Genomic DNA, 20,771 nt, shown 5'->3' on the forward strand with positions numbered 1-20,771 from the left:
TCTAAAACAAACGACTCGTTTCACGTCAAGAATTCATTTTTATTATTTAACTCAGAGTATAAAACAGGAAATAACTGACAAAACGTTATAAAACAAAACAAATCATCAAAGAGCCTGAACGCACTAAAGAGCAGAGCTTCACGGTGACTCTCCTCAGCAGGACGTGCACATCTTAAAGCGCTGGGAGGGACGCGAACACATGGAATGAGCTTCTCATCAACAAACTAGCAGAGACCAGACACGACTTCCCGGAGCCTCGGTCCGACGGCAGCGCGGCCGGCGCTTAGTTTATTTTACCGGCTGGAGGCGGGGCAATGTTTAGACATGTGAGGGAGCGGTGGGGAGGCGGGGCTAGAGGGGAGGGGGCGTGGTCATCCTTCCCACGGGGGACTGCGGCGCCCGTCCACGTCCGTCTCCACGTGGAACAGCATGTCCGCCAGCGTGTGTTCGATCACGGCCCCCGAGCCCATCTCGCTGATCTGAGCCGGAGGAAACAACAAGATGATGATGATGATGATGATGATGATGTATTGGTCAAACGGTTTATGAGAATCAGAATTATTTATTGGCCATTTATGTGCAAGTATGTTGCACATAACAGTAATTTGACGCGATGAAAGGTGCATAATTCAAATGTAAATGAATACAAAATTACATTTAAATAAATAAATACAAATGTATTAAATTATTTATTTTTTATTACAAAACTAAAAATTAACTAAATTTCCAATTTACAAAATTTTAAAATTTCAAATTCACAAAATTTACAAACGTTTTAAAATTTACAAAATTTCAAATTGAACTAAATTTAAATAGATATAATACAAGAGAACATAGAAGCATAATAAAAACAAAAAGGATTTTCTTAAATAAAGGATGCTTTTCCTCACCGGCTGGTACTTGAGGTCTTTTGGAGGATGTCTGAACTGTGGCCCAAAGTTGACTGAAACCTGAAGAAAGACGGTGAAGTTTAGTGCGAACAAAACAAAACAACCAAGAAAACGAATAAAACTAAAAACGCTCGACTGACCGTGCAGCTCTTGTAGAGGGAGATGGCCGGAAAGTACATGCCTTCAAACAGGTTTTCATAGGCGACACCTTGGCTCACGCCGTTTTTGAAAAAAATCATCTAAAAAATATTTAAAAAGTTAACAGCAGCAAACACAGCGAGAGGATTCATTGAACCCTCGTGTTGTCTTGGGGTCAAAATGACCCGTGTACGAGTGTGTATGTGTGTGTGTGTGTTGATGGGTCATTTTGACCCCAAGACAACACGAGGGCTGAACCCAGAAAGAGAGATTCTCACCCGGCTGGTGCTCATGGACTTCAGGCTTTTCTCCGCCTTGTCGACGTAGTCCTTCTCCTCAAAGTACAGGTAGCTCTTGAACTTGATGAGCGCCTGAAAGAGATCCGAGGGTTAGAACTTCTCTTTAGAACGGTTCTCCTCCAGTATCCAAGAAAACTACTTATGACAAGATTAATTTAATCAATACAAATAAAATCTTTTAGTTTCTAATCATTTGAATTGTGTGTATTTACGAAGAGAAAAAAACACATAAATTACTATAACAAAGTAAAAGTACAACATTTAGTATTTTTGATGGTTTACTGACTTGCTGAATCAAGCAAATGGATCTGTATCTGTTCATATGGATCATTGATGATGGGTTATTGGTTTCATGTCATCCACCCGTACCTTGTCCTTGTACGTGTCCGGCAGAGCTTTGGCCGTCTCCGTGCCGTCCGGCAGCTCGATGAAGAAGCCCAGCGTGTCTCCCGGCCCGTAGCCGGACGAGTAATGCTTCCCTATCGACTGGTGGAAGCGGGTTCCCTTCTTGCTGCGCCACGAGTAGCTGAACTTGTCGTAACCCAGCGGGGCCTGAAGGTTGCCTGCAAGGAGGAAAAAGGATCATCATAAAGCTCTTTATCCGCTAGAACAGTGGTTCTCAAAGGGTTCTGCCCACGAGGTTCTGCTAATGCTTCATGTGCTAAAGCTGCATTCTCTGTAGTGACCACCAGGGGGCGACCCCTCTGGTTGTATAGAAGTATATGCTTCATGTGTTAAAGCTGCATTCTCTCTCCTGACCACCAGGGGGCGACTCCTCTGGTTGTATAGAAGTCAATGCACATGGCTCCTAAATGAAGCCCCACTGACCGAGTGGCTGAGACCAGCCGAGCCTGGCTGCCGTGTCCGGAGGCATTTCCTCCACGGTCACCTCAAAGAACCAGGATCCCTTGCGGATCCCGTGGGAGGCTCGCACCATGGAGTATCCCTTCTCTCCGGTCACCGTCAGCCGGTCGTCAGAGATCTTCAGCTGAGGCGCTGCAACACGAGCAAACGTCATAAATAATAAATAACAATGCTGTAGTCACACCGCAAATAAAACAAGTGACGTTTTGAAGCCTCAAGTTCGGCTTATTGTCCGTCGCCATCTTGTTTTTTTTGCAACCAGTAAACAGGAAGTGACCATATCTGGACTGAGGAGGAGACGTTGAGACCTGTCAATCACCTGTAGCCCCGCCCTAAAGCGTCCCCTGCTTTATGGTCTGTTTGACTCTAAATGACCATAATGTACTAAATGAACATCATGCTGTATTGAAGAAGACTTGAAACTAGAGATTGAGACATAAACTCATGTTTACAATGTTTTGGCTCCGCCCCTTTGTACCTCGGTCGTGCAGCGCCAGCAGCACCCTCTCGTACAGGCAGGCCCGGTACAGGTCCCCGGGGATGGGTTTGCCGGCCCAGCAGTCCAGCTCCAGCTTATCCGGGTCCGGCGCGTGGGGGTCCGGCTCCGCCAGGATGTAGCGGTACCCGTCTTTGTTGAACGGATGCTCCAGCGGGTAACCGTGAGGAGGCAGCCGCTGGGCCGAGAACAGGGGGTCGCTGGTGAGGGGGGGTACAATGAAGACAAAGGAAGGACTCAAACTAAATATCAATAGATCCATGAGTGTGTGTGTGTGTGTGTGTGTGTGTGTGTACCTCCGGGTTCTCTTGGAGGCTCCTGCAGCAGCGCCCTCCTGTTGCTGCTGTTGTTTACGTTTGGCCCCTCGTCCTTTTCCGGGTCCGGGGGCCAAAGCACCTTTAAGACAACACAATGTGATCACACTCAACATAAAGACACACACAAATACATATGCCCACACACTTTATTTATTTATATATATATATATATATATATATATATATATATGCACACACACACACACTTATATATGCACACACACACTTCTTATACACGCGCACACACACACACACACGGGGAAACAGCCGAACAGAAACAAATAAAAAGCAGGAATTAGTTCTTCAGCCTCCTGAACGTTGAACATCGTTAAGAAACTTTTAGGAGATTCTCGACTTCTTCCTCCAAAGAATAAAACGCTGAGATGGAAAATTAAACATTGAAGAAAATAAGGAGAAATTGTGATTCATTAATTAATTGTAGTCTTTTGTTTTCTCATGTAAAACTGTTTAAAGTCAGATATTAATTTATATTCAGCAAAACATATTAAGAGTATTTGGATATTGAACTAAAGGTTGAGCCACTGATGCGGCTCAGATTATTATTTAATTTATAAAATTTAATTCAAAGCATTCACAAGTTATGTTTTCAGTTTCAACTCACATCTCAGAGCTGAGAGCAGAACTAAGTTATATCCTCCAGCTCCATGTGTTCTTTTTTGTTTTCATGTTTGTCTCCAGCCGAATGGTTTGAGCTCAGCAGCGTCTCTGTCTCACGTATGTTTGAGGTTCAGACTCAGCAGCAAGCCAGAAACAGGGAAGGCGTGTCCACGGGTCAGAGGGAGCGGGGGAGGGGCACCAAACACAAGCAGAGAGCAGACAGGTGTGGGGGGCGGGGCAGGGGGCGGGGGCAGGGGAGGGGGCGGGGTCACAACTGACGAGGATGAAGTTGCCCTCGAGATGCGTATTGAGGAACCTCAGGACCAACTTCCACCCAGAAGGACGAGACAGAAACAGATCAGCTCCAGAAAACACGCCACACACAATATTCACCTGAGAAGGAAGATCCACCTGGAAGAACAATCACAAGAGCGCCGTGTCACGTGTCACACGTCACGTCTGAGACGCTAGATATGCAGCGAGTGATGCCGCTGCATTAATGCCATTATGCATTGTTTTATTATTAAAGGCTTTTAAACCGGAGAAATCTTCTTTTTTTTTAACGAGGTGCGTTTCATTTGCTCGCCTGTCGGTGGTTGCATTGTTTTTTTCATCCAGTCTTAAGCCACATTTTTAAACTCTATATATTATATACTATATTTAAGAGATGAAGGATTTTAGTCGCTGGACGTCTGGATCTCAAGTCATCAGTTAAAAAATAAATTAAAAAACAGATTTATTCTGTGTTTTTAAATCAGTTATTTTAATCCGTTTGTGGTAAAAAAAAAAAGAAAACCTCCTGAAACATGAACCCTGAAGGAATTCCAACGGCAGCAATGAAGACCACAACTCCCATGATGCCGTGCTGCGTCACATGACTACGTCTGGAGAGAAAATTACTTTTTCTTTGTTTTTCTTCCTCACCGTTCAGGCCGCCGGCGGCCGGAGCGGCCGAGGTCTGTTTCTGGGAGTCGTAGGACGGGCCGATGTTCCCCAAGTCCTGCAGGAGAGAAACAGCTGCAGTCAGACCACGGCCCAATTAAACCCTCCTCCTCTTCCTCCTCCTCCTCCTCCTCCTCCTCCTCCTCCTCCTCCTCCTCCTCCTCCTCCTCCTCCTGTACCTGGTCCAACAGGCCAAACTTGGGGTACTCCTCCTCCGGGTCTTTGCTGCCGGGGTCCGGGTGCTCCTTCACCAGGAACACGTCCCGCTCTTTGCTCTGGAATCATGTGAAATAAAGACGGATTCATTTCAGCATTTCTAATTTAAGAAATGTTGCACTTGAAAAAAATTTGAAAAAAAAAAAAAAAGTAAAAACTTTTAGTTGCAGATTAATAAAAAATATTTAACAAATTAATTATGTTGCATTATGTCTTAATTCCATCTGTTTTTTTTCATGATTTATTTATAACAAAGTGTATTTTAAATGCACTTTTCTTTCAGAAGAAACTCAGAGTGCCACAGAGCCAATATATATACTATAGTACTATATAGTATATAGTAAACAAAAAGAACAGTTAAAACATGGTTAAAGCAACCATTTCTTTGTAAGTATATATATTTTTTAAGTATAATTAGAAGTTATTTCTACCTCATAACCTCTCAGAGTATTTCTACACTGCAGTACGGCTGCTGAGTATTTCTTGTTGCGTAATATTTAAATAATTCAGCATAATATTTAGAAGTATGAGCTTCTCGTCACCATGGTCTTCACGGTGTTGTTGGGTAATAAATAAATAAATAAATAAATAATCATTAATACCATGGTCTTCACGATGTTGTTGGGTAATAAATAAATAATCATTAATACCATGGTCTTCACTATGTTGTTGGGTAATAAATAAATAAATAATCATTAATACCATGGTCTTCACCATGTTGTTGGGTAATAAATAAATAAATAATCATTAATACCATGGTCTTCACCATGTTGTTGGGTAATAAATAAATAAATAATCATTAATACCATGGTCTTCACTATGTTGTTGGGTAATAAATAAATAAATAATCATTAATACCATGGTCTTCACGATGTTGTTGGGTAATAAATAAATAATCATTAATACCATGGTCTTCACTATGTTGTTGGGTAATAAATAAATAATCATTAATACCATGGTCTTCACTATGTTGTTGGGTAATAAATAAATAAATAATCATTAATACCATGGTCTTCACCATGTTGTTGGGTAATAAATAAATAAATAAATAATCATTAATACCATGGTCTTCACCATGTTGTTGGGTAATAAATAAATAATCATTAATACCATGGTCTTCACCATGTTGTTGGATAATAAATAAATAAATAATCATTAATACCATGGTCTTCACCATGTTGTTGGGTAATAAATAAATAAATAAATAATCATTAATACCATGGTCTTCACTATGTTGTTGGGTAATAAACACATTACTATTAATACCATGGTCTTCACGGTGTTGTTGGGTAATAAATAAATAAATAAATAGTCATTAATACCATGGTCTTCACCATGTTGTTGGGTAATAAATAAATAAATAATCATTAATACCATGGTCTTCACCATGTTGTTGGGCAATAGATAAATAATCATTAATACCATGGTCTTCACCATGTTGTTGGGTAATAAATAAATAGTCATTAATACCATGGTCTTCACCATGTTGTTGGGTAATAAATAAATAATCATTAATACCATGGTCTTCCCCATGTTGTTGGATAATAAATAAATAAATAGTCATTAATACCATGGTCTTCCCCATGTTGTTGGATAATAAATAAATAAATAATCATTAATACCATGGTCTTCACCATGTTGTTGGGTAATAAATAAATAAATAAATAAATAAATAGTCATTAATACCATGGTCTTCCCCATGTTGTTGGATAATAAATAAATAAATAGTCATTAATACCATGGTCTTCACCATGTTGTTGGGTAATAAATAAATAAATAAATAGTCATTAATACCATGGTCTTCACCATGTTGTTGGGTAATAAATAAATAAATAAATAGTCATTAATACCATGGTCTTCACGATGTTGTTGGGCCAGGTCAGCTTCCCCGGCCGCTGGCGGGTCGTCATGCACTCCCAGTACTTGTCAATGAACGGGATGATGTCCTGCAGGGGGTCATGAGAAATATGCAAATATTACCAGAAGTGACCAGAGAAGGAACATAATATACGATAATATATAATAAATCTGATCCAAGCACGAGGAGAACGTCCAAAAACAGGTTTTTATGATAGTAAACGGTATTATTGTTGTAAAAATCACAGTAATTCATAAGCAGTATCAGTATATTAGACCGTAATCTTAAATCTCGGTGTATAGTTTATATTTATTGCGATTCCAAATGGTATTATTTTAGTCACGTAATAACTGTAATAATGAATAATCCTCTTCCTGGTGGACCATGAGCTCGCTCACCTTGTCTTTGGAGAACATGGTCTTCGGATGCTCGTCGTGGGTCCTGGACCTCCAGGTGAGGTTGGCCAGCGCCGTGAGACACATCTCCTTCAGGTCTGCAGACACGGGGTGTGAACGCGTTATTAAAAGAACATTATTTTATTTTATAAAAGCTCAGGATCGCCGTGACGAAGCACATGCAGAAACCTACTGGCTTGTTTCCGGAGGAAGTAGGTGTTGCCGCTGTGGTGACACACGTTGCAGTGAAACACGTAGTTGGTCATGAAGGGAAGGCACGTCCTGAGAGGAGAGGGAGGAGGAGGAGTCATGCATACAGGGGCATCAATTAGAGAAAACACACAACATGAAATAGAATAAGAAAATACACAATATATAAAGAAAATAAGAAAAATGCACTATATAAAAAAATAGAAGAAACATGCAAAATATATACAAGAAATATGAGAAAAATGCACAATATATTTATAAAAAAATATAATAGAATAAGAAAAATGCACTACACAAAAAATATAATGGAATAAGAAAAATGCACAATATATATACAAAATAAATAAAAAAATGCACAATATATTACAAGAAAATAGATAAGAAAAATGCACTATATAAAAAATAGAATAAAATAAGAAAAATGAATACATACAAAAAAAATTATATATATATATATATATATATATATATATATATATATATATATATATATATATACACATAAAAGATATAATGGGAAAAATGCACAATATATATAAAAAAATAGAATAAGAAAAACGCACAATATATGTATAACCAATAGAATAATAATATTAAACTAACGAAACAGTAGTGCAGAGACGTAGTCAAAAGAGTTGCATCATGGGAGCGACTCGCCCTTCAGGTGTGTAACACAACAGCTTGCTGTGTAACGGCGGGTGTGTAACAGCTTGCTGTGTAACAGCAGGTGTGTAACAGCAGGTGTGTAACGGCAGGTGTGTAACGGCAGGTGTGTAACAGCAGGTGTGTAACAGCGGGTGTGTAACGGCAGGCGTGTAACGGCAGGTGTGTAACGGCAGGTGTGTAACGGCAGGTGTGTAACGGCAGGTGTGTAACGGCAGGTGTGTAACGGCAGGTGTGTAACGGCAGGTGTGTAACGGCGGGTGTGTAGCAGCGGGTGTGTAGCAGCGGGTGTGTAGCAGCGGGTGTGTAGCAGCGGGTGTGTAGCAGCGGGTGTGTAGCAGCGGGTGTGTAACAGCGGGTGTGTAGCAGCGGGTGTGTAGCAGCGGGTGTGTAACAGCGGGTGTGTAGCAGCGGGTGTGTAGCAGCGGGTGTGTAGCTACGTACGCGGTGTCGATGGCGAACGTGTCGGCGGTGAACCACTTCATGCACAGAGCGCACTGCAGCTCCACGTCGCCCAGCGAGCGCCCGCTGTCCTCGTCCCCCGAGCCGGCCAGCGCCTCCGCCGCCTCCGAGCCGTCGCCCGCCGTCTCCTGGAGACAGAGCAGCGGTGAGGACACACAGATACAGGGACCAGGTCACAGCAACGATAATAAATACATGTACAAATATATATGTGTGCGTTACCATCCCCTCTTTGCCGCTGGAGGACTCCGTGTCCATGCTGGAGGGCAGCTCCCTGAATGCAGCCTCCCTGAGCAGAAAGATCCAAGCAGACGATGACATGTTAGAACAGAGAACCTGGACGATGGAACCGGTTCTACTTCAACAGAACGTTCCCCCTCGTCTCCGTGTTCTGGTTCTGCTCGTCCTCTTTTAACCGTCTCCATCTTTAAAAATGACTCTTTCAATATCTGTATCATAATAGAAATACATCTCATTTCAAATTGTGCTCAACTTGTTTACCAGCGGCTTCATTATATATATATATATATATATACACACACACACACATGTATATCAACACACATACATCCTTATTTTTCCACGCTGCGAGACGAATACAGGATTATGTTATCTCTCACACACACACACAGACACACACACACACACACACACACACACACACACACACACACACACACACACACACACACACACACAGGGTACTGTTTAAATGCAGGACGTGACACCGAATACTTCTGCAATGAGGTACTATTTCTTTCGCGTGAGTACATGATCTAAATACCATTAAAATACTCTGTGTTCCGGCCTGCAGGTTAAGAGCGGACCTGCTGGGTTATTAAATAAACATATCGGAGCATTGCAGGGCGCGGTGTCCCGGTAAAGCCCGAAGACAGGGCGCCGAGCAGCGGAGACAGAGGACATGTCTCCGCTCACAAAGAGCAGCTGAGCTGCACCGGAGCGCGGAGCAGCGGCGCTGACGTCAGCGAGCCGTTTTCTAACGGCGTTTCCGGCTTCAAAAGGAGCTTAAACGAGGTAACTGTCGGTCCGCTGGGACCGAAACCGGAGCCGAGGGGCTCGTAGCGGCGGAAGGTACCGGGCAGGACGCTCACGTACCCGTCTCCGGCGTCCGATTCTGTTGTGGCAGCGCTGCCCGCCTCTGCCTCCGACGCCATGTTTTCAAATCAATGGAGAAAAAAAAAGAAAACCGTTCGGCGCATCTACTTCCGGGTTGCCGTAGCGGGTCAGCACAGCAGCGCCACCGCAGGCAGACGGGGGAACTGCAGCTCACGTCCATCATACACGACCTAAACTACTTCTCCTGTCCAGTTAATAAAGGACATATCTTATAATGAAACAACTTCTCCTGTCCAGTTAATAAAGGACATATCTTATAATAAAACAACTTCTCCTGTCCAGTTAATGAAGAACAAATCTTATAATAAAACAACTTCTCCTGTCCAGTTAATAAAGAACATCTCTTATAATGAAACAACTTCTCCTGTCCAGTTAATAAAGAACATATCTTATAATGAAACAACTTCTCCTGTCCAGTTAATAAAGAACATATCTTATAATGAAACAACTTCTCCTGTCCAGTTAATAAAGAACATATTTTATAATAATCAGCTTATTGACCAAGTCTATGCTGCTCTCAGTATACAGAAACAGACAAAGAGCACAAAACAAGATTATGCATATATACTTTAAAAAAAATTAAGCAATGAATAATAATACATTCACTTGGTAAATCAACATTTGACTCACCACCTCACCTCAATATTTATTAAATACATCTCATAATTTTGATTGGCTACTTCATCATTGTAACCTTTTGTCTCATAATTTTATTTTATTTAGAACTTCAAAGGAAAAATATAGTATTTAAAGTTTTGACTCATTACCTCATCATTTTATTTCAGTATCTCATCATTCTGATTCGTAAATCTCCTGAATGCATTATATAATTATGTAATTATATATTACTTTATTAGTTACTACTGAAGCATCCATGTTACTGTTGTAGATATTTTACTTTATATACAGTAAGTATAAATTATAGTAAAGAATTTAGCATAGGAATATAAGCATAATTAAAATCAGTCATATATTAGATTGTATGAAGGCTTTATTGTAAGTGATGACTGAATAAAACAACACTACTGTGAGCACATCTTTGCTAATATCAATATTTAACAAATCAATACACGATCAATGAAGTTTAAGGGAAACACTTCAGGCAAAAATATGTAAACGTAATATATATATATATATATATATATATATATATGTAAAAAAAAATTCATAAACTGAGTTCAGAGACTTTTTTGTGAGATTCCTCCTAAATTAACGAAAAGTCACCATTAGACTCTTTTGCATTTAAACATATACATATCATTACATTAATGCAAGAATAACACAAAACGTTGTAAAAAAATGACTTTGTACTTTACTTAAAGCTCCTAAAGTAACTTTATAATGCATTAAAAACAAGATAATAATGTATTACAACTAGAATTATAAAACACGAAGATAGCAGTAAAATGTCAGAGACCTAGAAGTCATCATAAAGTGATTGTTATAAAGCATGATGGATATTTATGAGTGCTTATAACTATAACTATGCTATGAGCAGATTATACATGATAAATATATATAAAGCTGCATATGAGATGACATTAAACTTGTAAGGAATACTTAGAGATACAAAGACACAAGTAGTTTGACCTCAAATAAAGAAACAAAAAGAAAAGTCTTTTGAGCCCAAAGACAAAATATGAAAATAAAAACAGACTTTTCAGCTCAAACTGTTTAATATTTCTTGAGATTCTCGGAGTCTGGATTATGTTTAACGTTCCACCTCGTTCCTTCAGACTTCATGAACGTTCCTGTGTTCTGTCCGCTGGCTCTTCGTGTTCTAGCTTCTAGTTCTTTACCCCGCATGTTACTCATAGTACTCTCTGATTATACTTTATTATGCTGCTTGTGTTCTTGCTTTATTAGTGCATGAGCAGTGAAAGCATTCAGATCCTTGACCTGCAATCAGATGGAAAAAGTAAATGCAGAACAACAGGAGGCCTCATTACCTTATTATATATATATATATATATATATATATATATATATATATATATATATATATATATATATATATATATATACATATATTAACAATAAATGAATAACAAGCTTTGTTCTGGCGGCGGACCACCTGACGCTCAGACAGTCAAACATCATTCTTTGGTTCCTTATTTCTTTGGTTCTTTGGTTCTGTGGCTGAGGAACCCTCAAAGAGACGAGCGGCACAAAGACAACGTGAAGAGCACAGGAATGTGAGGGCACCCCCGGGTGCTGCTTGAGCCCTGAGGCTTTGTGAGAGTCTCTCCTCCCTCTGCTGACACACATCTGTCGGTCTAGAGGATTTATTCATTTATGATCATTCACTCGTGACACTTCTGTTGAGGATAACAAATATGATTTATTCACTTTAATCTGATCTTTTATGATTTTATTCTATTTTCAGTTTGTTTGTTTTCAGGTAAAAAGAGAAAAGATCATCAGGAACACACACACACACACACACACACACACACACACACACACACACACACACACACAGCTCAGGGGTCAAACTGCTGGTGACATCTGCTAATTGTCCTGATGGGCCGGCAGCTCTGTAGGAGTCTGTTGCCAGGAGACGCTTCATGCACACACACACACACACACACACACACACACACACACACACACACACACACACACACACACTCACACTCACACTCATATTAGGAGACAGTCAGCATAATGTGGATTTAAAGATGATCTGTGACCTGATTGTTAAGTTAATGAAGTAATTTGAGGCATTCAATAAAGAACTTGTGTACTTTTACTCAAATATTGCAGATGTATTTATATTTGTAGTTCTACATCTCAGAAGGAAGTACTTTTTACTGCACTGGAGTTACATGTTTCTCTTCAGATAATTATAATAAATAAGTCATAAACCAGTGATTTTAACTTTTTTCAACCGTTTGACGATCAAATAAATACAATTCTCTGTCTCCTTCCTCTTCCTCCTCTTCCTCCTCTTCCTCCTCTGCTTAGTTAGTCTCCTCTTCCTAATTCTCCTCATTTTATTCTTCCTCCTCTTTATCCTTACCTTTAGGAAAAACTGGAATAAACTACAAGTATTTAAAAGTATTACCAGCTTCAAGTACATGAAGTAATACTTTTGAACTTTGACTGAAGTAATCAGGAGTATGTGTACATGAATGTATTTGTACATGAATGTATTTGTACATGAATGTATTTGTACACGTCCTCCTGGTTCAAAGATTTTGTGATGAATCTCTTCTTCTCTTCTGGACTTTAAGTTCTTTAAAAGTTGGAGAAAAGATCTAATTTTCATTCTTCTTCTTCTTCTTTTGTTTAAGTTATACATCTATAATGGACATTATGATGAATATAAGTATTGTTAATATTACTTATGATCGTAATCATTTAAAAAAACAGCGTTTCTCTGCAAAACGTTGAATGAAAAATGAAAATGTTATTTTACTGTGATGTTTATTTTTGTTGTCACAAGTTTTTATGATTCTGTTTTATTATAGCGTTTGATCTAAAACTCACAGAATAGAATATTTCACATTTTTGCTCAATGAATGACGACTAATTAACTAAAAATAACGAATATATAACGAATGAATAATGAATGAACCTTTTAGGTCAAATTGTTTCATCACTAATAATTAAAATAAACTAAACATCGTGTCTGCTTGTAATAAATATATTATAATATTATATTGTGATCCTAAAGTTGCTTTAGTGCTGCTCATTAAACCGAAGTGCTTTATGGGATGTTGCGCTCAGCAGGACAACACGTCTCCATGGAAACGGAGGCTTGAAGAAAAGGAAACTTTCTTTGATGAGTCCATCAATTAGCATCACAAGGCGCGTTCACGTGTCACGCTCACGCACACGCTCACATGTGCAAATCCCGACAAGCCTCCGGAACAAAGCGGAACACGCAGCGAGGGAACGGGACATGTTCACCAGATGCCCCGCAATAAACGACCCGCGCAACGGGACCTCCCGCGGGCGCGCGCGGAGGGGGCCGCGGGCCGGCGCGTGTCCGCGTCACGCGCGGGACAGAAAGGCCAGCAGGGGAACTTGTTGAATGACATGTAAATGAGCCGGCGCGTGCGGAGGCTGCGCGTGCGTCTCTCTCTATATAAACCCCGGAGCCCCGCAGCAGACACCCCGCTCCCCGCGTCCTGAACCCGGACACAGCGCCCCGGAGCCCCGCAGCAGACACCCCGCACCCCGCGTCCTCACCCCGGACACAGCGCGCCGACATGCCGCCGCACGCACACAAAGTCCCGCTGGTCCACAGGACGCCGTTCTCTGTGGACGACATCCTGGACCCCACGAAGTTCACGAGGAGGATCACCTGTGAGGAGGAGGAAGAGGAGGAAGAGGCAGCAGGTGAGACACAAACCCAGGAGCTCCAAGAACAGCTCATATTAACCCTTTGAACACTGTGGAGCCATATGGCAGATATTGCTATAAAACTGTATAATTCACTTCTTCATTTACTCATAACCAGTAACATAGAGACTGATATTTACACATCTGAACACGCAACTCACATTATACTCTTTTATTATAACACAGCAGTATTCAAATAGCCCTGGTGGTTGCAGAGATGCACCTGTTTTAGTTCGGGAGGACATCTTAGAGCAGAGGCCTAAACATAGGTGGGTTTTCCATTTGGTTTAATCGTGATCTTTCCTTCTCGTTCAGGAGCGTCTTCTCCCGGAGGTCAACCCAGAAAGCAGCTGCATCCTCCGGCCGCTGAGGACGAGGAGGCTCCGTGTCCGCAGGGGGAGCTCCAAAGGCCGACTCTGAGCGTCCAGAGGCCGGCTCCGAGTGTCCAGAGGCCGGCTCCGAGCGTCCAGAGGCCGGCTCCGAGCGCTAAGAGCCGGCGGGCCCGCACGGCCTTCAGCCCGCAGCAGCTGCAGGCCCTGGAGCGCAGCTTCCTCGGGGGCCGCTACCTGTCGGCTCCGCAGCGCCACCGCGTGGCCGCGGCGCTGCGGCTCTCCGAGACGCAGGTCAAGATCTGGTTCCAGAACCGGCGCACCAAGTGGAAGAAGGAGCGGCCGCGCGGGAGGGAGGAGGAGGAGGAGGAAGAGCGCGGCTTCACGTCATCATCTTCCTCCTCCTCCTCTTCCTCCTGCTGCTTCTCTCCTCTCGCCTTCAGGCCGCTCTGCTGCGCGCGCGCGCCGCTGCCGCTGTTCGCGCCGCTGCCGCTCGCGCCTTTTCATCACTATTACGCGCGGTGAGCTGATCACGTGATGGACCACGTGCTGCAGATCACCTGAGACAATTCCTGCAGTTATTGTATTTTTAAAAGGCACTACGTCATCCTTCAGGAGAGCTGATACCGCGCCAAACTATCCTCTAATGTAATTTAATGATTGTAATTTATTCTGCTAAACATTTGTATTGAAGTTTCTTCCTCCTTTTGTATTGTTATATTGTTGATTCTCACAAGATAAAACATGTGCATTAATATCTAAATAAATACATAATTCATTACATTCTAATGTGTGACTTGCTCCATGATGGAGATGCAGCTCATCGTTATGATTCATGTTTCACTGCTGATTAATACACATTATGTATTCATATATTTTATGATCTGAAGGGAAAAAGAACCTGATGCAAACATGATGTTTAGCAGGAATAACGACTGAAACGTGTAAAGTTCAGCTGATGAATGTCTTTAGTTATTTGGTCACAAATTGAATGTTCATGTAAAGTCAGAAGATCTGAAGGGAACATGAATATCTCCATGACGACACATCCTGTTGTTGAGATATTTCTCCTTTAATCGCTGCCGGAGTCTCAAACCAGTGAGTCCTAAACCAGTGAGTCCTAAACCAGTGAGTCTCAAACCAGTGAGTCCTAAACCAGTGAGTCCTAAACCAGTGAGTCTCAAACCAGTGAGTCCTAAACCAGTGAGTCCTAAACCAGGAGTGAGTCAGCATTTCTTCACTTCCTGTTATGTAGCGTTTATGTTTCTTCTTGCTGCTCGTGGTTTTGACCACAAATCTACATCAGCATCAGGATCACATTTCAGTTTAAAGATCTGAGGCCGTTTTCTACTGGTCTCAGATCAGTGGAACTGGTCTCAGATCAGTGGAACTGGTCCCAGTGTGACGGTCTGACTGGTGAACTCTATCTGAATCTTTTTGTCAGAGTTAAACTCATTCTGCACTCAGTCAGCATTTCAATGACACACAAAATAACTATTCTGTGCTCAAGGTCCTACACTCACACACTCACACACACACACACACACACACACACACACATCTGTATGTAATCACATGCTCTGGTCCTCAGATGTCGGCGGTTCCGTTCTACAAAGTGAAGTATTTTGTTTTGACGAATCAGAAACAAACATCACGGGAAATAAATAATTGATTCAACATTTTTGTTTCTTTCGTTAAAAACTCTGATGTTGCTCATGAAATAAAAGGCGACACATCGTGTTGTTGCTGCAAAAGATCTGAGAGAACGAACACCGAGAAGAAGAATTAAAGACAGATGGAGGAGAGAACACAGACCCACACACACACACACACACACACACACACACACACACACACACACACACACACACACACACACACACACACACACACCTCAGTGCTACAAGCTGCTGCTCAGAAGGTGTTTAAAGGAACCGCTAGCCGCTAGCGGCTAACGAACCTTTAGAAAGTTATTAAAGGTGTTGAAGAATAATTTGATTGTTTTGATAAAACATCGACTTTGATGCTGACTTTAAAACACGACTCAGCTACAATACTTCCGTCCTCACATCGGGGAACACTTCTTCCTCTGTGGTACCGCTCTTCTTCTGTGGTGTACTTCTTCTTCTGTGGTACCGTTCTTCTTCTGTGGTACACTTCTTTTTCTGTGGTACCATTCTTCTTATGCGGTACCGCTCTTCGTCTGTGGTACACTTCTTCTTATGCGGAACCGTTCTTCTTCTGTGGTGCACTTCTTCTTCTGTGGTACCGCCGTTCTTCTTCTGTGGTACCGTTCTTCTTCTGTGGTACCGTTCTTCTTCTGTGGTGCACTTCTTCTTCTGTGGTACCGCCGCTCTTCTTCTGTGGTACCGTTCCTCTTCTGTGGTACCGCCGTTCTTCTTCTGTGGTACCACCGCTCTTCTTCTGTGGTACCACCGCTCTTCTTCTGTGGTACCACCGTTCTTCTTCTGTGGTATCGTTCTTCTTCTGTGGTACCGCTCTTCTTCTGTGGTAACGCCCTATGTCCTGCTGAGCATAATCTCAAAAGTGTTGCGTAATTACTTTATAATATCAGTGGTGTCCACTAGAGTTTAAACATTTGAGAGTTTAAACATGTCATGCATATTTTACAGACCAACTTGGAGTGTGTAAAAAGATGGAATTAATTCTTGTTAAATGTAATTTTCCAGGTGTGCAGCTGCTCTGCTGAGGCAATGTCTTGCAGAGACTTTGTTTTGCCTCCAGACTGAGACCAGACCAGTGGAGACAGCTGTGAACTCAGTGGAGCGTTTAGCAGATAGAGGCGGATGTTTACCTCAGGAGGAGGAGGAGAATAAACACGCAGCAGAAGAGAGAATATGGACTCACAAGGCAAGAAACACCACGAGAAACAAGACCACAATGAATGATGTGTGTCATGAGGAACTAACACGTCACAACAGCTTAAAGGTGACAATATGGAGGCTCACTTAAAGGGACAGTAGCGAGTCCAGATGTTTGCTACCTTCAGCGCAGTGATACGGTTGGCGGGTGTAGTTCTGTAGAAAGAAAATAGTCCCTTCATGAAACTGCTATCTTGAGTAGAGAAGAAGAGACATCGCTAATGAGTGTTTAGTTGTTGGTGCTTTGAGCATGAAGTGATAAAGAAAACGGGTGAACTGTCCCTTTAAGATACGGGTCACCACCATGTGAGAGTGTGTTGAATTGAGAAAAGAGAACCTTTAGTTTTGATTTCAACTTGTTTCCTATTTCAAAGTACTCAAAGTTTCTAAAAATAACTTCCCAAAAAAAAAAATCTATTGTATTGTGTTCATATTGTTGCAGGCTCATATTTACTTTTCATATCTGGTTTTATATACATATATATATATATATATATATATATATATATATATATATATATATATATATATATATATATATATATATATGCATACATACACTCTATATGAGTTGTGGTAGGCAAGCAGCGATCCTGATGTTTATTGTGTTTAAAAAAAATCTATCATGTAATCAAATCAAATAAAAAAGGATTAAAAAGGTTTTTCTTTAAAGTTCCTTCTTTCTTTCTCTCCTCCCTCGTAGGAATGTCACATGTGCTCCTCCCCTCTGCTACAGACGGGTGAGGGGAAAAGGGGGTGAAGGGCCATGAGGGAGAGATGTGAGGAGGAGGAGGAGGAAGAGGAGGAGGAAGAGGAGGAGGAGGAGGGAGGTTGTTGCTCTCCATGCTGCTGGAGGAAATCCCCTCCAGACAGACGCTCCTCCAGCAGGATCAGCAGCTCTGAAACCTTCTCTCTCCACGCTGACTCTTCTCCAGACCTCCGCCACTCATCCTTTCATCCTTTTGTTCTCTGCCGAACACAAACCCCCTCCACGTCTCCTGAGAGCTCACAGGAACTGATCAGGTCTGAGCGTCTGCAGGTCGGACGTTGACCTCTGTGAGTGCAGAGTGGTTTTACAGGTCGGCTGGCTTGGGGCAGTTCGTCTGGTCTTCCTCCCCGTCGGCGCTGTGCTTTCATCCGGAGCAATGAGGGCCGGCTGGCTGCTGGTCTGGGCCGGTCTGACCCTGAGCTGCGCTCTGGTCGCCGCTGGAGACGACGCAGAGGAGAAGGAGCTCTCCAGAGGTCGACTCCACGCCAGAGAAACCCGAGGACTGGTGGAGCCCGGGAGGCCGCAGGAGGACGAGCCGGCCGAAGCGGTGGAGGAGGAGAGGACCAAGCCGAAGAAGAAGAAGAAGACGCCTGAGGAAATTGAGGCAGGTAAGAAGGAGCCACGGTGTGAGCGAGTCTGTTCAGAGAGGCTGCAAGCTCCTCTTGACCTTTCCCCTCCAGTCCTCTCCAGCTTGCAGCCAGATACACACAGGAAGGCTGCCATCAATCTCTGGAGGCAGGAAAGCATTTGGCTGTTGTGTGGACTCCAGCTGCAGATTCTCCCTGAACTCCAGCACATTGATCATGCTTTATTTAATAAAGGGACAGTGCACATTCATAACAACTTTTCTGTTAAAAGTGCCGGAGTTAAAGCCAAGAGGCTGTTTTCCATCTGTAGTCCCGTGAGTGTTTAAAAAATAAATATACAAGGATTATAAAATGTTGAGGCTTTTACACGACGTGCGCAGCAGTCAAACAGCTAAATAACTATAAAAGACCTGCAGGTAGAAGACAGACAGCGGACGAGCGTCAGCGTGAAGATGGCGGCGGCTGCGGACGCGTTCAGCCTCTCATGCTCTCAGAGACGTTGAACCCTTCGGCGTTAACGCCCCACCAAATGCATTCAGAGCCACTTTGTTTGGTGAAAGTGTTTCAGTGCTTCAGGCGACGGGGCAGAAACCTGCAGTTGGAGCTCTGACGTTTTCTTGGCCTCCATTGCGCCTCGGAGAGAAGACACAAAGTCTGAGCAACAGCGGAAATATTTCCACTAGGATTTTTCCACCAGTGAGCAGAAGGCTTTAGGAGCGCTGATGTCTGAACGTTAACTTTTCCGCTGCGTGAAGCAAAACCACGAGACTCAGCGGTCGGAGCTGTTCATGTGCGGCTGGGTTGAGGCGCAATTAAGTAAACGAGACCAGAACACGCTGTGTTTACCGCAGACGGTTTCACCATCATGTGGAGGATTCTGAGTCTGTCAAGGCATGGAGGCTGTAAGCTGTTGTATACATGCTGGAAAGTTCACTCAGAACACAAACTCCTTTTAAGCACAGTACACACAGTACACACAGTACACACAGTTCACACAGTACACACAGTACACACAGTTCACACAGTACACACAGTACACACAGTACACACAATACACACAGTTCACACAGTACACACAGTTCACACAGTACACACAGTACACACAGTACACACAATACACACAGTACACACAGTACACACAGTTCACACAGTACACACAGTACACACAGTTCACACAGTACACACAGTACACACAGTTCACACAGTACACACAGTACACACAGTACACACAGTACACACAGTACACACAGTTCACACAGTACACACAGTACACACAATACACACAGTTCACACAGTACACACAGTTCACACAGTACACACAGTACACACAGTACACACAGTACACACAATACACACAGTTCACACAGTACACACAGTTCACACAGTACACACAGTTCACACAGTACACACAGTACACACAGTTCACACAGTACACACAGTACACACAGTACACACAGTACACACTTTGACCACCATTGTTTCGGTGCAGTTAGTGTCCACAGGAGATCTAAGAAGTGTTTTCATTGTTAAACTGGAAAGGCTGCACAGTGATTATTCCGGCTGGTCTCATCCAGTAGAGAAACGACTACCTTCAAAAAATAACACGCCATCATTTGTGGACTAAATTATTTTGAATGTTATATCATGAACCAGGAAGTATAAAGACAGCAAAAGCTCCCGCAGGCCGGATGATGGCGGATCGGCTGCCAGTTCCTCGTGAGAAATGTGGAGTCCATGTTGATTTATTTGCCACGTAATTAATGTAGTTACGGCACTTCTGTGTTTTTTTAAACCTAAACGACAATCTTTTACTAAACCTAACTACACAGGTTTGCTTCCTGAACCTAACCTACATATTTCACGATCTTTTCCGAACGATAACTACATATATCACGATCTTTTTCTAAACCTAACTACGTATTTCACGATCTTTTCCTAAACCTAACTAAGTATTTCACCATATTTTCCTAAACTTAACTACGTAGGTTTGTTTCCTGAACCTAACCTACATATTTCACGATCTTTTCCGAACGATAACTACATATATCACGATCTTTTTCTAAACCTAACTACGTATTTCACGATCTTTTTCTAAACCTAACTACATATATCACGATCTTTTTCTAAACCTAACTACGTATTTCACGATCTTTTTCTAAACCTAACTACATATATCACGATCTTTTCCTGAACCTAACCTACATATTTCACGATATAATCCGAACGATAACTACGTATATCACGATCTTTTTCTAAACCTAGCTAATTAATTTTTCCTAAACCTAACTACGTATTTCACGATCTTTTCCTAAACCTAACTACGTATTTCACGATCTTTTCCTAAACCTA

At 42.1% G+C, this 20,771-nt stretch overlaps 1 protein-coding gene across 2 annotated transcripts; it reads right to left on the reverse strand.

The window, feature by feature from the left end:
* Positions 1-27: 27 nt before the first annotated feature.
* ash2l (ash2 like, histone lysine methyltransferase complex subunit) lies at positions 28-9,543 on the reverse strand (the record flags this gene model as incomplete). Of its 2 annotated transcripts, XM_079235214.1 has the most annotated exons (17): positions 28-479; positions 891-950; positions 1,031-1,129; positions 1,307-1,399; positions 1,697-1,890; positions 2,156-2,323; positions 2,670-2,887; positions 2,984-3,083; positions 4,016-4,033; positions 4,547-4,622; positions 4,744-4,839; positions 6,631-6,726; positions 7,037-7,131; positions 7,227-7,315; positions 8,351-8,496; positions 8,591-8,657; positions 9,485-9,543. In XM_079235214.1, the coding sequence occupies 17 exons, from the start codon at positions 9,541-9,543 to the stop codon at positions 372-374; spliced, it is 1,782 nt and encodes a 593-aa protein (XP_079091340.1). In that variant the 3' UTR covers positions 28-371. The 2 variants fall into 2 exon arrangements, with proteins under 2 accessions (XP_079091340.1, XP_079091341.1); XM_079235215.1 differs by lacking the exon at positions 4,016-4,033.
* Between the last annotated feature and the right edge of the window lie 11,228 nt (positions 9,544-20,771).

Source organism: Taurulus bubalis (assembly GCF_910589615.1).
Source record: "Taurulus bubalis genome assembly, chromosome: 19".
Classification (NCBI taxonomy): Eukaryota; Metazoa; Chordata; class Actinopteri; order Perciformes; family Cottidae; genus Taurulus; species Taurulus bubalis.